Raw genomic sequence first — 15829 nt, forward strand, 5'->3', positions numbered from 1 at the left:
TTATTACCGACAAACGTTCACCTAATCTGTCCCAGTCAATGGGATAAATTAGGTCGTCAATCAATGACCAGGACCACACTGTTTTGAATATGATTCTATATGGAACTTTGTGGTACAATGTCAGAGAGATCCATAAAGTTACACAAAAATTATTGTCCTGAAACTAGAAAAATGCTTGTTTTTGATCCCTTTTTGGCCCTTAATACCTACACTGTTTGCCCCAGAACCCATTAAAACAAGAATGTGTCCACAGTACACGGATGCCCCACTCGCACTATCATTTTCTATGTTTAGTGGACCGTGAAATTGGAATAAATTCTCTAATTTGGCATTATCAAATCAAAGGGAACATGTATACTAAGTTTCAAGTTGATTGGAATTCAACCTCATAAAAAAAAACTACCTTGACCAAAAATTTTAACCTGAAGCGGGACAGACAGACGAACAGACGGACGGGCGAACGGACGCACAGACCAGAAAACATAATGCCCCTCAACTGTCGTAGGTGGGGCATAAAAATGTAATTAGGCATTAACATTAGAAAGATGATATCATAAGGAACATGTGTGTGACCAAAAAATTTAACCTGAAACATGCACTTTCATTTTCTATGTTCAGTGGACCGTGAAATTGGGGTCAAAAGTTTAATTTGGTTTAAAAATTAGAAAGATCATATCATAATGAACATGTGTACTAAGTTTCTAGTTGATTTGACTTCAACTTCATCAAAAACTACCTTGACCAAAAACTTAAACCTGAAGACGGACAGACGGACGAACGAACAGACCAGAAAACATAATGCCCCTCTACTATCGTATGTGGGGCGTAAAAATTCCAACCTTCTATTTATGGGTTTAAACATCGTGGTACAATTTCAGAGCAATTGAAATACTTATACACAACTTATTGTCTTGAAACTATACAATTGGTTGTTTTGCAAATTGGCATAAATCTAGAACAGTTAAAGATGTACACAAAAATTCAAACCAATCTGTATTTTGTGGTTATGATCATTGTGTACTTTTTCATAAAATTTGGTTGACGCAAACTTAAGTTAGAGAACGGAAACGAAAAATTGAGACATTTTTTACATTTGTAAAGGGACATAACTGTAGAACACTATCAGTGACACCAACAAAATTCAAACTTGATCTGTATTTTGTTGTAATAAGCATCGTGTATAAGTTTCATAAAATTTGATTGACGCAAACTAAAGTTAGTGAACCGGTCAAGAGTTTCCATCCATTGTACTTTGATAAAACTATATGACTGTAATAGTCATTAAATTTTCGCAGAATTTCAAATGCAGCTACGGGATTAAACGTTAAATGGTATGGTTGGGTTTCTGCTTCAGATGTCGATAGTCGATTTATTCTATCCCAATGATTTATTGTCTATTGTCATTTCGATTGAATAAAAAACTTACTTACTGGATATTTGTGGAATAGTAAGTTTATTGTCCCCTCAAATACAACTACTGTCCTCAGCTACGCCTCAGTGCAATATAGATTAAAGGACAATAAACTTACAATTTAACTCATACCTAGTTAATTAGTGAACAATGTGCAATGGTTCAACGCATATCCTTCAAACATGTATGTTATTTAAAATATGTTCACAATTTACGGGTAAAATATCACAGGCGTTCTATGAAGTGCATAGGAACTCCAATTTCAAATAATTTACTTCTGTGTTTTTGTAGTCTATTCATATCTAATGTTAAACACATATTCTCCCAACACAGCTCTTGGAGAGTGGGCAATATTAACCAGATTCTTTGTACACAGTTCGTTCTGATATCGTCAATACGTGTTACACCTCCAAATATGTATAAACAACCATCCTGAAACAGATTCAAACTGAATTCAAATATATGTTGTTACCTACCGGTTTTCATTATAAAAGGACAACAGTCCTTTCATAGTAAACAGTAAATGCATTTAAAACAATTTTGACACATGTATATCTAGATAAAGTCGCAGCAGATGAAGAAGAATGAAGTGATATCATAATAAGTCATTGGCACTCATACCTCATCTTCTTATATCTAACTAATGAAATAACTTTTAATTAGCCAGCTATTTCACCTTTCTTGCAAAGACTCTTCCATCCAATGCTGTGTCCAGGTAATAACCCTACACAGTGGTCATCTGCATATTTGTCAATATTCTTTTTAAAAGCAGTAAAAAGAAAGAAAACAAAACCAAATAATGATATTACAATTAACTTGCATCTTAGTAAATTGTTCATTCTATTTTAAATAAAAAAATTATAAAAGCTTTTCTAAGAATAAATGTGTAAAATAAATGGGAAATGTGTCCATGTGACACATTTGATATCTCCGCTTTGTTTAGGATCATAAATCTACAACAATAAAAGTGACATCCCCAAATTCAAATAAAATCTGTATCTTGTGTTTATAAGCATTGTGTATAAGTTTCATTACATTTGGTTGAGGCTTACTTAAGTAAGAGACAGGAAATCAAATATTCAGCAAACAAAACAAACTCAAACTTGATCTGTCTTTTGTGGAAATAAGCATTATATATAACTTTCATAACATTTTGTTGATGCAAACTCAAGTTAAACAAGGAGTAATTATAACAGGATGCTGTTACGAAGTCTCCCAAACAAAGCTCCCTTAACTCCCCTTTCATATGGTCCAATGTTCCATTTGATTTGATTTTTTTGTCCCATACAAGAATATATATGGCTTATGAGTAGGGATCTCCACCATTTACAAGTTTTCAAACGGGAGGGGTTGGTGGTGACCCCAAGGACTTGACCTACATTTCATTTGAGTTGTTTTATTGTCCCCTACGAGAATATATATGGTTTAGGGGTGGGGATGTTGACCGTTTACAAGTTTTCAAACAAGAGGGGATATGGGGTTACCCCCTCGGGAGTTCCCTTTAATTTCATTTGATTAGCTTTATTGTCCCATACAAGAATATATATGGTTTAGGAGTGAGGATTCTGACCGTTTACAAGTTTTCAAACAATAGGGGGTGGGGTGACCCCTCTGGACTTCCCTTTTATTTCACTTCATTTGTTTTATTGTCCCCTACAAGAATATATATGGTTTAGGGGTGGGGATCTTGACCGTTTACAAGATAATAGTACATTCGCAAATTGAAGGGAATGGGGGTGACCAACTTACGTACGGAAGGACAAAGGAATATCATAATTTTTTTAGACGAACATGATTACACCAAACCTTCAAAAGAATTATTTCACGAATGTAACATTGTGCCAATCACACAAAAAATACTATATCACAAATCATTACTAATGTATAAGGCAAAACATGGCTTAGCTCCAGAATATATGTCCAGTCTTATTGTATCAGCTTCTGCAAACCAAAAATATAATACCAGATTTTCATCCTCAGATAATTTTATTATTCCAAAACCAAATACACAGTTGTATAAGTCTAGTTTCTCATACACTGGACAAAAAGTGTGGAATGCTCTTCCTAATTCAATAAAGAAATCAAATACAGTATCCGAATTTAAAAATAAATACAAATCTATGTACTTTTAACATTTATACCATCATATTTGTACTGTAATGCCATATCATAATTGTTTATTGTATTTTAAATTGTATATAATCTTTATTTATCATTATTATTGATGCATTGTTTATTATTAATGTAATTATTATTGTATTAAGAGAGCCTTATTGAAAATTGGTGTAATCCAAATCAGTAACTCTCTCTAAATAAAGATATTATTATTATAATTCGTCTGGCAAAGAGGCGTACTCTTACAACTGTCATTGGAATTTACGTGAAAAAAGATTATTGACATATTATGGCATCATACTGGAAACTGTAAAAAAAATTCATCTAAATAAAAGAACAGTGTTCCAGTGAGGCCTGTGTTTTATTTTATCTGTCCTAAGTGTAATAACTGTTAAAAACTTAATTATCTATGTCTACATGAATTGACTCATATGAAGACTTAACTGATATACAAGCCTTTGATATAAACATAAATTTTTAATCGAGTGAGTGTGCTTATAACAGGATTATAAAATGAGTACTGATTTTCAAACTGGTCGTTATAAACCTGTGATATAGATTTCATAAATATCTTCAAAGAATTGTTCACTCACGCACGCTTTACCTACAACCTATTTTCTATTGAATTTTCATTTCTACGGAACAATTTTTATACAACTAAAATTTCTAGGGGGGATTAATGAATTACCGGCCTGTAAAATACAGGAGATTAACAGAATAAATAAGCGTGATCTTTTTAAATAGTTAAACTATTAAGTTTTTATGTCAAATGCTGTTGAACTTTTCATATTAACTGGAGAAATAAGTTATGTTGATCTGTTATATACATTTGTATCTATCAAACTTGACCAAGTTCTTAATATCAGTCAGACCGTACGCGTACGGTCTGACCGTATGCGTATTTTGAAAAAGTATGCATACGGTCCAGGCCGTACGCGTACTGTCCAAATACTCATACGGTCTGGAACATATACACATGGAAAAAAGTTTGCAACACCTTGATTTTTTAAAACTTGAAAAATCAGCCTTTTATTTAGGATGGAATATGATAAAATATTTGTAAAATAATATTGAAACATAGTTTATGATTACATTGGCATTTTAACGAACACAAAATGTTTGAAAAAAAATAATTTATCTATTAAACCACAATTTTAAAAACAAAATGAAGTGTTTTTTTTTTTTACAAAAAACTGCATTTTACAACTTTTACTGTAGTCGAACTTCACAATGTTAGACTTTTCAAAATTAAACTTAATGGTTGATCGTTATACGCCATAGAATTAGTACTTTGTGCGCAGTCTTCATTCAAACGGTCAACCGCCACTTAACGTCTGATGATTCCTGCCATAAATGGACTAAATTATTGCTTAGGTATCAGCAACCATTTCTGATGAAGGGCATTGTTTATTTCATCACGGGTTTGGACTGGGGTGTCCTTTCGCGCACATAACGCCAAAAAGTGTCACATATTTGCTCGATATGGTTCAAATCCGGGCTATGATCGGGCCACGGAAGATAAACATAATTCCATTTGAACAATGGATCATACTCCACGATGCTTATTTCCAATGTTGGCGAGCTCTGCACTGCATTGGATACGGATAACTGTGTGTCTGTTTGTACGCAAAGGTCCCCGAAATGGTATTATCGCACAATAACCAGTAGAGATGAGTCAATCTCGAACAATTATTGTTAAAAGGCTATCCCCGCCACTTTCTTTTTAGGATTGTATTGTTTGCAATGTGTTTCTTTCTGACTAAGCTTCATCATGCTTGATTTTCCCTCGCAGATGGCATAGGGGGTCTTTTTGATCTCAGATAGTCTTTTGTATCGTTTATTGCCTGATTTGTATTCTCAAAACGACTTATAGTGGAAAAGTGATGACCGACAATACGTGCGGTTGTCACAGCGACTTTCCTGCTCCTCTCATGCTGATAATCTGCCATCTTGCTGCGGTTAAGAGTTGTGGAGGACCCATTACAAGGTGTGAATCACATAACTTTATAAACTTGGTTATTTAAAGTGTTGAAAACAATGAGGATAAAAACACCTGTTATGCTGTTTACGGGTACAGTAGCTGCATGTGCAGATAAGAACTTATCGAGTCGATAATTATTGATCAAACTCAGGTGATATGTAAATAATGTTTAACTAGTTCTATTCTAACAAATCATATCAGAAAAAAATAAAGAGTGTTTTTTTAATTTCAATTTCAATTTGGTGTTGCAATACTTTTTTCCATGTGTATAAATTGAAAACCACAAAACCATACATACCAAAAGGGGAGGTTCATTTTCCACAGTCGGAAAAAAAATACCATACTCTGAACATGGTGAAGTCTTTACCAACTTCAATGTTATTCAAAATATTGAACATTTTTACCCCATTTCAGATTTGCTCTAAATGCTTTCCTTTTTAAGATATAAGCCAACAACTGCATTTGACCCCTATGTTCTATTTTTAGCAATGGCGACCATGTTTGTTGACAGATCAAAACTTCTGATACAATTTATAAACTAGATACCCCAAGGAACATTCAGTTAAAATTTGGAAGTATTTGGCCTAGTAGTTTCAGAGGAGAAGATTCTTGAAATAGTTTACGACGACAGACGACGGACGACGACGGACGCCAAGTGATGGCATAAGCTCACATGCCCCTTTTGGCCAGGCGAGCTAAAAAGTGAGAGGTTATTTGGTCAAGTATGGTTCAGACAGGATGAGTATTGTTCAGACCTTTGGTCGAGTATGGTTAAGACTGGCAAAATTGGTCGAGTACAGGTCGAGAACGGGTTAAGACTGTTTCAGGCTGGTCGAGTAATGCGACTATTTTCAACGTAAAAAATTGGGGTCAAGTAAATTTCAGTACAGTCGAGTATGTATATAGGGCATTTTAGACTGTTACTGGATTCTAGTGGAAATTCAAAGAAGACCAAATCTTATTTCTGTGGGAAAACAGAATAATTTAACCCAAATATAAGCTATAGCGTACAATGTGCGAACATGTTCCATTTTCATGTTGCTATATCCCAACTGATTTTTAGTCCCCTACGGACTTTAGGCTTGCACTCCATCCGTCTGTCTGAGCATTTGTCAGTCAGGCAAATCAGTCTTCAACTTTTTTGTCATGCTTGAATATATTGATTCAATATTTGGTGTATTGTGATATAAATTATACCATGACAAGTTAAAGATCAATTTTGAAAATTGTTCCTTTCTGATTATTTTGAGCAGAGTAATGGTCCTAAATCAATTAACTATAATAATCAGTTTTCTGCACTTTTTTGTCACTCTTGAAGATATTGATTTGATAATTGGAATATGGTTTTATCGTGACAAGTTTCAGTTCAAGTTTGAATTTTGTTCAGGTCGTATGCTTTTGTGCAGAACTATGGTCCTTGGACTGAAAATTCACTCAAATAATCAGTTTTCCTCTTTTTATATGTCATGATTTAAAGATATTAATTTAAAAATTGGTTAATAGCTTTGACAAGTTACAGATCAAGTTCGAATTTTGTTCTGGTCTGATGATTTTGTGCAGAATGATGGTCATAGAATCAGGTTTTAACACTTTTTGTTGTCAATCTTGAAGATATTGCCTTGATATTTGCTATATAGTTTACACCATTACACGTTATAGATCAAGTTAGCGTTTTGTTCCAGTACAATGAATTTTTGAACTTGATGGGGACTATGTATTGCAGTGATTTACTCACAGAATGCCTGTTTTAGTGAATTGTCTACGTCAAATGACCTTAACTCGGCACACAATCATAAGATCAAAACAAAATTCGAACTTGATCTGTAACTTGTCATGATAAAACAATACACCAAATATCAAATCAATATCTTCAAGCATCACTAAAAAAGTGTGGAAAACTAATTTGCGGGACAGACAGAATGCAAACCGTAAGTCCCCCTAGACTTGGGCAGTAGGGGACTAAAACAATCATGTATTGTATTAACCGCTAACTGACCGTTAACCCTTTTATCTGATGACCTCAGATCAACACGCTTTGTTCCCTTCCCTTTATCTCTAATACGTAAATGTATTATATTAAATGCCAACTGTGGTTTTTTGTTTTTTTGCAAACAAGTGTCACTCTAGAAATCACTGGAAACAATAATTTACAATTTATATTTCAATATTTGTAGTAAATTTTGGCCGGTATGACACTGAACTCACTATGTAAAAAGTTTATGATCATAGGTTAGTCATGACCTCATTTTGCATTTGGAATTAAAAGTTAAACATTGGAGTGTTTTAACAATGGATGGCATATTCTTAATCATAAATATCTTCATATCACCTTTAATGACTATTTTTAGAACTGAAAGGTAGTTTCACTTATGATAATTTGATTTCAATAATTACGAGTTCTTGACAAGTACTCATCATTTTGAATTTACATTATCTTAGTATAAGTTTCAATACAATATTGCTTGAAATGTATATGGGTAAAAATATTGTAGATAATGTTCACCTAAATACAACATTTTTTTGTTTTCTCAATAGGAGTGGTAATCGGATAAATATAGTTATTAAGCATCAGCATAAGGTTTTGATTGCATGCATGGATGGAGATGCAGGCATCCAACTGTTTTGTAGGCAGCATAGAGATACAACTAATCTAAATAATTACTGGTGTGATATCCGCTGAATGGAAGTAGACTGGAAGGTGTAAACTTGTTGGTATCTTTGTCCATTCATAAGTAGTTAAATTTAACTTCCATATATCATCCATTATATCTTCTCCGTCAAGTCCACCACATACATAGGCTTCTATAAAATGTATTCAAGAATTATTCAAGACCTGGAAACCCTTTTCCCCCTTTTTTGCACCTTATTCCTTAACTGTATTAGCCATAACTCCCAAATACAATTTTTACCATCCCTTTGTGGTATTCCAATATCCCAAATTTAAATACATGGTAAGATTCAGCATATCAAAGAACCCCAAGAATTAAATTTTTGATGACATCAAATAAATTTCAATTTTGGACCCTTTAGACCTCACTGTGGACCAATTTGATAACCGGGCCCAAATATCATAAATCTAAATACATGGTTAAATATATTCAGCATATCGAAGAACCCCACATATTCATTTTTTGTTGAAATCAAACAAAGTTTAATTTTGGACCCCAATTTTGACCAACTCGAAAACTGGGCCCATAATAAAAAAAGCTAAGAACATGTTTAGATTCAGCATATCAAAGAAACCCATGAATTCAATTCTTATTAAAATCAAATAAAGTTCAATTTTGGGCCCTTTAGACCTTAATGTTGACCAATTTAAAAACGGGACCAAAATTTAAGAATCTAAATAAACGGTTAGATTCGGCCTATCAAAGAACCCCCATATTTCAATTTTAGATGAAATCAAACAAAGTTTAATTTTGACCCCTTTTGGCCCCTAATTCCTAAACTGTTGGAACCCAAACTCCCAAAATCAATCCCAACCTTCCTTTTGTGGTCATAAACCTTGTGTTTAAATTTTATATATGTCTATCTACTTAAACTACAGTTATTGTGCGAAAACCAAAACAATGCTTATTTGGGCCCCTTTGTAGTCCCTAATTCCTAAACTGTTGGTACCAAAACTCCCAAAATCGATCCCAACCTTCTTTTTGTAGTCATAAACCTTGTATTAAATTTTCATAGATTTCTATTTGATTATACTAGAGTTAATGTGCGGAAACCAAGAAAAATGTTTATTGTACCCTTTTTTTGCCCCTTATTCTTAAACTGTTAGAACCAAAACTTCCAAAATCAATCCTTACCTTCCTTTTGTTGTCATAAACCTTGTGTTTTAATTTCATTGATTTCTATTAATTTTTACTAAAGTTATAGTGCGAAAACCAAATGTCTTCGGACGACGACGACGATGCCAACGTCATACTAATTTACGATCGCAACAATTTTGCGGTCGTATAAAAACTTGAACTGCAGACTGTATGTAATGTTAACTGAAAGAAAAACTAGTCCATTTCTTAGTAAAATATGGAAAAACAGGAACAAAATTTTGACTAAATTTCGTTCTAGATACTAGCTTTTGGTCATAAACAAGGTTCTTTCCAAGTTTGGTACAAATCCAGTATAGTTATTTTGAAAGACATTGCCATTTTTCTGAAAATACACCTTTTTCTAGCTATACATAATATGTATTTAACTTACCATTTCTAAACAATGAACAACTGTGACACTTTCTTGTTCTAGGATATCCTAAATGCAATAAAAAGTATGTATTTAATTTACTATAAATTTTGTTACGGTTTATAAATTACAAGCTATTTCATCAGTTATAGTCCATGTGCCTTACATAAGGATGCGCATGCAATTGATTTTTCAAAATTTGAAAGCACAGGTAAAAAAATTTAATTACACACACTGAAATATCTCAGCTGCTTTACTGATCATTGATTTAATGTTTAAAGCCTTGATTAGATAAAGACTAAAAGCATCACATAAACTTTTTTTTTATAATTTATTATTTTTCTTCATGAATCTACAAGTATCAACATATTATATTTATATTGTGGCACAACAAGCAGGTAAACAAAATAGAAAAAAGCATTATAAGCATTCTATGAACTAACACTTAGAAATCTATGGATTAAGTATAGTAATAACATTATCATTTATATAGTTATATCAGTGCAAGAAATATATATGAGCATACATATGGTATGGGATAACAGTATACAGATAATTTCAAATGCTCATATACATAAATGTTAAATTTAATTAATGACATTAGCCCAGGGGTTCCAGTACAAGTTATGTTCTTCCACACTTAAGTATTTTGAAGAAATATGTTTCTCTAAAATCAAGTTTTCTTTTATGTAGTTTTGAAGACCTTTTATATTAGGTTTTATATCTTGCATCTTACATCTGTAAATGTAGTACTTCGTCAGTAAGATAACTTTATTTTTCATAAAGTTCAATTTACAATTTTAATAAGAACCTTATCAAAAATCAATGAATTTAGATTGTGCCAAATGTCGGCTACAATATGACAACCCCAAAGTAAATGTTCTATAGTTTCAGGCTCTTCCTTGCAAAATGTACACAAATTACTATTAACAAGCTTCATTTAAAAACGTAAAGCATTTGTCCCTAAAATATAATGAATAATACTATATTGAAACCAACATAACCTAGTGTTTTTTGAAACCTTGGTAACACACAAATGTATTTTTTACCAATTTTCTACAACTTTGTTAAGAATATCTTCCCATTTTTTTTCTGCTACAAAATCTGTAGGTAAGATTCCTTGATTTAAAATAGTATACATGTCCTTTGAGCCCTTTTCGGACTTGAAGAAAATATTAATATTAAAAGGTATAATAGCCTGATGTTTTTTTCCTCTTTCAGTGTTGATTCCAATATCTTGTAGCCACTTTTTTATTGCTAATATAAGTCCATAAAACTGTAGAAACATGGGTTTAAAATTATACATTATTTAAAAATTTTGATATGTTAATATATTTCCATGTTCATCTAACAGGTCATTTACAGTCCATACCCCATGGTTTGCCCAATCTTTATTGTAAACTTTCGCTGACATTATCAATTTTGATATGTTCGTTATGCCATATAGATGTAGAAATAACTTCCTCAAAATAAAATGGATGTTATGGTACTTATATATAATAATATAAGTACTGTTTATACAAACTGACATTCCAGCTTACACTTAATAATTAATGTGATAATAAAGATGCTGACATTATTGATACTTTTAATTAACATACACAGACCACTTGGTACATCTTGAGGTTAAATCCCTGGCATTTGACACTTTGAAGTTACAACTGGAATCTCACTAGGAGGCACACTCTAATCTTTTCTTAATCAGATACATGTCATAAACAATCACAGTTGGTGAAGAAATGCAGATTATGATACCAGATCTTATAGAAAATAATTACACAACAATTAGTACATTATCTAAAGGTCAGTGAGGCCAGACTCCTCCCATTGTTGATTGGTGTACCCTATCTGTGTGTGAAGCCATATGCATGGTCTTTGTAAAATCACTTTCTTGGTTCATAGCAGGCTTGACTAGTTGATATAGTTTTACAGTGCTATTATTTAATTTATTATTCAATTTAAACAACTACTTATAACTTGGATTACTTTATTCACTCGTGACATAATGTCTGGCAGAGGAAAAGGTGTTCGCACAAGAAGGAATAGAGTTACTCCATATGCAAATTCAGCTATTTCTGATAGACAATGGGATTTAAACAATCCATCCAACTGGACTTCACAAAAATTTCGAGAAGAATTGGACAAAAAAGGCATAAAAACTCCAAGTTCTTTACCCAAATCGGTATTAAAACAACTATATATCGAAAATTCTAACACAAGTGGGATTACTACACCACAAATTCAACAAAACAGGACTATTTCTGACAATGATACATCCAATCTGTTGAGTACAGAACCTGAAGTAGCTGTAACAGACAGTGGGACCAATGTACAACCCTTAGCCTCTTTGGACATAAACAATATTCCTGTTCCCAATACTTCCTTGGCAGAACAGGACACAATGAGTGTAAACCATCAAGTAACAAGCAACAATACAGGTGGAATTACCAATGACATTCCAATGCAGAACTCTAATTTCAACAGTATGGCTACAATGTCTACCATGCTGGCACATTGTTTCAGTGGCTTTCAACAAAGTTTGAATCATTTTAACCAGAATTTAAACAAAGGGACCAATACTGACAGCAGTGGATTCAACCTTCAGCAATGGTATAAAGCTCAAAGTTCTACAACTAATCACATGGATCAAGTTCCGAATATTCCCATATTTCAAACAGGATTACAACAGGATTTGATTTATCCGTCTCCAACCGTACAGCAGACTCATCTTCTCAACATGGATTTCAAGGAGTGCGCTCAGATTCTTTTTCAAATGTGGATATCATTTCTCCTATTCTTCAAAAACAGATCATTGAGGGTAAGGATATTAACTTGGCATCTCTGTTAATACCAAAATATGAATGCCCCCAAACAAATAATATTTTGGCTAATGGTATAGAATTAAATGTTTCAGGAAAGCCTGATCCACGTTTGAACAGAAAGTTGTCTTTGCAGGAATTTATTAGGGCTTTTGGAAAATTTAAAAGGGTTATGACAACTGTTTTCCCAGATAGGCGTGCCGAATTGGACGCATATCAAGACGACATCATTGATATATGCAACTTTTTTGGAGATAAATTTTATGATTACCATAAAATGTTCTCTGCAAAAGCTGCAACTTTGTTAAGAGAAAAGTTTGTAAAAATTGATTGGAGTAAAAGGGATCGTGATATTTTAAATTTGGTTACAGCTGGGGCTAGCATAAACATTTGTAAAATCTGTAATATGGCAGATCATACCACAGCTTTCTGTTCACTACAAACTTCTGGGAATTACCAGTCACATTTTAACAAAAATTCAAGGCAGTTTGAAGCTTCCATTGATTCAGGTCCTTCATCGGATAAGTTAGACAAAAATGGCAGAACACGTGTATATTTCAAGGGGGAAGAGGTTTGCAACAATTTCAACACTGCCAGGGGGTGCACAAGGATAAACTGTTCCTATAGGCATGTCTGTTCTAAGTGTAACCTATCTAACCACTCCCTACCAAATTGCAGAGTCTCAAACAAAGGTGGAGAACAGAATTCACTTGCGAAACCCCTTTTACCTATTTCATCTCAGAATAGTGGGAAACATTTTAAAAAATGACTAGTATTAGAGGACTTTCCAAAGGAAGCTACTTCCCCTATTAATGTGGATAAGCTCGAAATTGAACTATTAAGTTATCCTGAAAAATCGTTTGTAAAATATTTATGCAATGGTCTACGAAAGGGTTTTGATACTATGATATCAGAAGTAAATTTACCTACTAAAGAATGCAGAAATAGTTTTTCAGCAAGGTCACAACCAGAAATTACAAGTGCCTTAATATCAGTTGAGGTAGAGAGAGGATACATGTATGGGCCTTTTAACAACCTCCCCTTTCAGAATTATAGGGTTAGTCCCATAGGGATAGCAGAGGGGAAATACTCAAACAAAAAACGCTTAATATTAGATTTATCCTCCCCTCACAATGATGATGAACATTCAAGCATAAATGATTTGATTGATAAAAATAATTGTTCAATGTCCTATGTCAAGATAGATGATGCCATTGATATAATTTTGCGTCTAGGAAGGAACTCCTGGCTTTGTAAATTCGATATATCAGACGCATTCAAAATTTGTCCTATCTTTCCAAGCCAGTGGCCATTTTTCTGTATAAAATGGTGTGAGATGTATTATTTTTTTGTTAGATTAACCTTTGGTTGTCGTTCCAGCCCAAAAATTTTTGATCATGTGTCCCAAGCTATTTGCCACATAGCAAAACAAAATTACAAAATTCTAAACATATTGCATTTGCTTGATGACTTTTTGACCATTGATTCACCATCAGCAGATGGAGAAAGAACAATGGCAATTATGATGATGATTTTTAAAAAGCTTAACATACCAGTAGCTAGCCACAAAACTATAGGTCCTGTCAAATGTTTAGAGTATCTGGGTATTATACTGGACACTGAAAAAATGGAAGCTCGACTACCAACTAATAAAGTTGAACGTATTTGTGAGTTCATCTCAAAAATTTATAGGAAAAGAAAATGCACTAAAAGGGAACTTTTACAGCTTTTAGGTCATCTAAATTTTGCTTCAAGGGTGATTCTTCCTGGTCGAACCTTTGTTTCATATCTTATTAATCTGTCCTGTACCGTCAATGATCTGCACCATTATGTTCACCTAACTAAGGAGTGCCGAACAGATTTATACTTTTGGTTGCGTTTTCTTAGCAATTGGAATGGAGTAAATATGTTTTACAATAAAGATTACATTTCAAGCTTCGACATGGAACTCTTTACAGATGCATCATCAACTAAAGGCTGCGGCGGTTATCATCAAGGAGAATGGTTTTCTTCTTCATGGTCAGGAAATTTGGAATTACCAGATGAGAAAAAATATTCAATGGCTTTCCTGGAACTGTATCCTATTGTAGTGGCAGCTATTCTATGGGGTTCCAAGTGGTCTAAAAAACGTATTCTTTTCTGGTGTGATAATGAGGCAACAGTTGCAATAGTGAAAAAAGGTCGCTCTAAATGCTTACAGATCATGAGTTTAATGCGACAATTAACATGGTGTGCCTGTAAATATAACTTTCATTTCAGTGCAAAACATGTACCAGGATATGAAAATGAAATAAGTGACGCTTTGTCTCGATTTCAGATGGACCGTTTCCGCAGGCTGGCTCCAAATGCAGCACTTCAACCTCATCAGTGCCCACCCAGTTCAGAAGTAATGTGGTCCTGAACAAAATAGTTCATCAACTTTGGGATATTGCTATTGCAAGCAAAACAAGAAGTGCATATGAAACTGGATTTAAACATTTTGAGAGATTTATGTTGCTGAACAATTTTAAATTTAATTATCTACCACCTATTTCAGAAGACATTTTGATTTATTTTACTGCATATTGTTTTCATTTTTTGAAACTACAGTATTCTACCATAAAATTGTATTTATGTGGAATTAGATACAAATATTTAAAAAATAATTGTAAGGATCCCTTAGAATCTGACAACAACACACCCTTAGATAGACTCTCCTACATTTTGAACTCTGTCAAAAAACTTCAAAAACCAAATAACAAGAAAAGATTACCTATCACTTTCGAAATTTTAGAGAAAATTATATTTCGTCTAAGGCAAGGTGTGTTTACCCCTTTTATTGATTTAATGCTAGAAGCAGTATGTACTGTAGGTTTTTATGGCTTTATGAGATGTGGAGAATTTACTGTCTTGAAAGCCAACCAATTTGACCCATCTGTTAATTTATGTATTGGAGATATTATTTTGCATAAAGATATGATAATTTTGAAATTGAAACAGTCTAAAAACAGACCCTTTCAGGAAAGGTGTAGATATTCAACTCCATAAAGTAAAAAATCAAATTTGTCCTTTTAAAATCTTAGTCAAATATTTACAAGTTAGAGAGAGTCTTAAACAAGGTCTCCCATCTGATCCACTTTTTATCTCACAAAATGCTTTGGCATTAGAAAGGAATTATTTCATTAATTGTATAAAACAAGTACTTAGTATATGTGGCTTCAATCCTGATCACTATAATGGTCATAGCCTACGCATAGGAGCTGCCACTACTGCAGGTAAAGCACATATTGAAGACCATTTGGTCAAAACACTAGGACGCTGGTCCTCTGATAGTTACTGCAGGTATAT

At 33.3% G+C, this 15829-nt stretch overlaps 1 protein-coding gene across 1 annotated transcript in view; it reads right to left on the reverse strand.

Annotated features, from left to right (window-relative positions):
• Positions 1 to 575: 575 nt before the first annotated feature.
• LOC134725440 (kelch domain-containing protein 10-like) overlaps positions 576 to 15829 on the reverse strand; it is a 78408-nt gene continuing 63154 nt past the window's right edge. Inside the window, exons 8-10 of the mRNA XM_063589258.1 lie at positions 9705 to 9752; positions 8170 to 8309; positions 576 to 1843 (exon numbers count right to left, since the gene is read on the reverse strand). Of these exons, the coding sequence (XP_063445328.1) occupies positions 1637 to 1843; positions 8170 to 8309; positions 9705 to 9752 (395 nt within the window). The 3' untranslated portion in view covers positions 576 to 1636. The remainder of the gene's footprint in view (positions 1844 to 8169; positions 8310 to 9704; positions 9753 to 15829) is intronic.

This window comes from Mytilus trossulus, chromosome 1 (assembly GCF_036588685.1).
Source record: "Mytilus trossulus isolate FHL-02 chromosome 1, PNRI_Mtr1.1.1.hap1, whole genome shotgun sequence".
NCBI lineage: Eukaryota > Metazoa > Mollusca > Bivalvia > Mytilida > Mytilidae > Mytilus > Mytilus trossulus.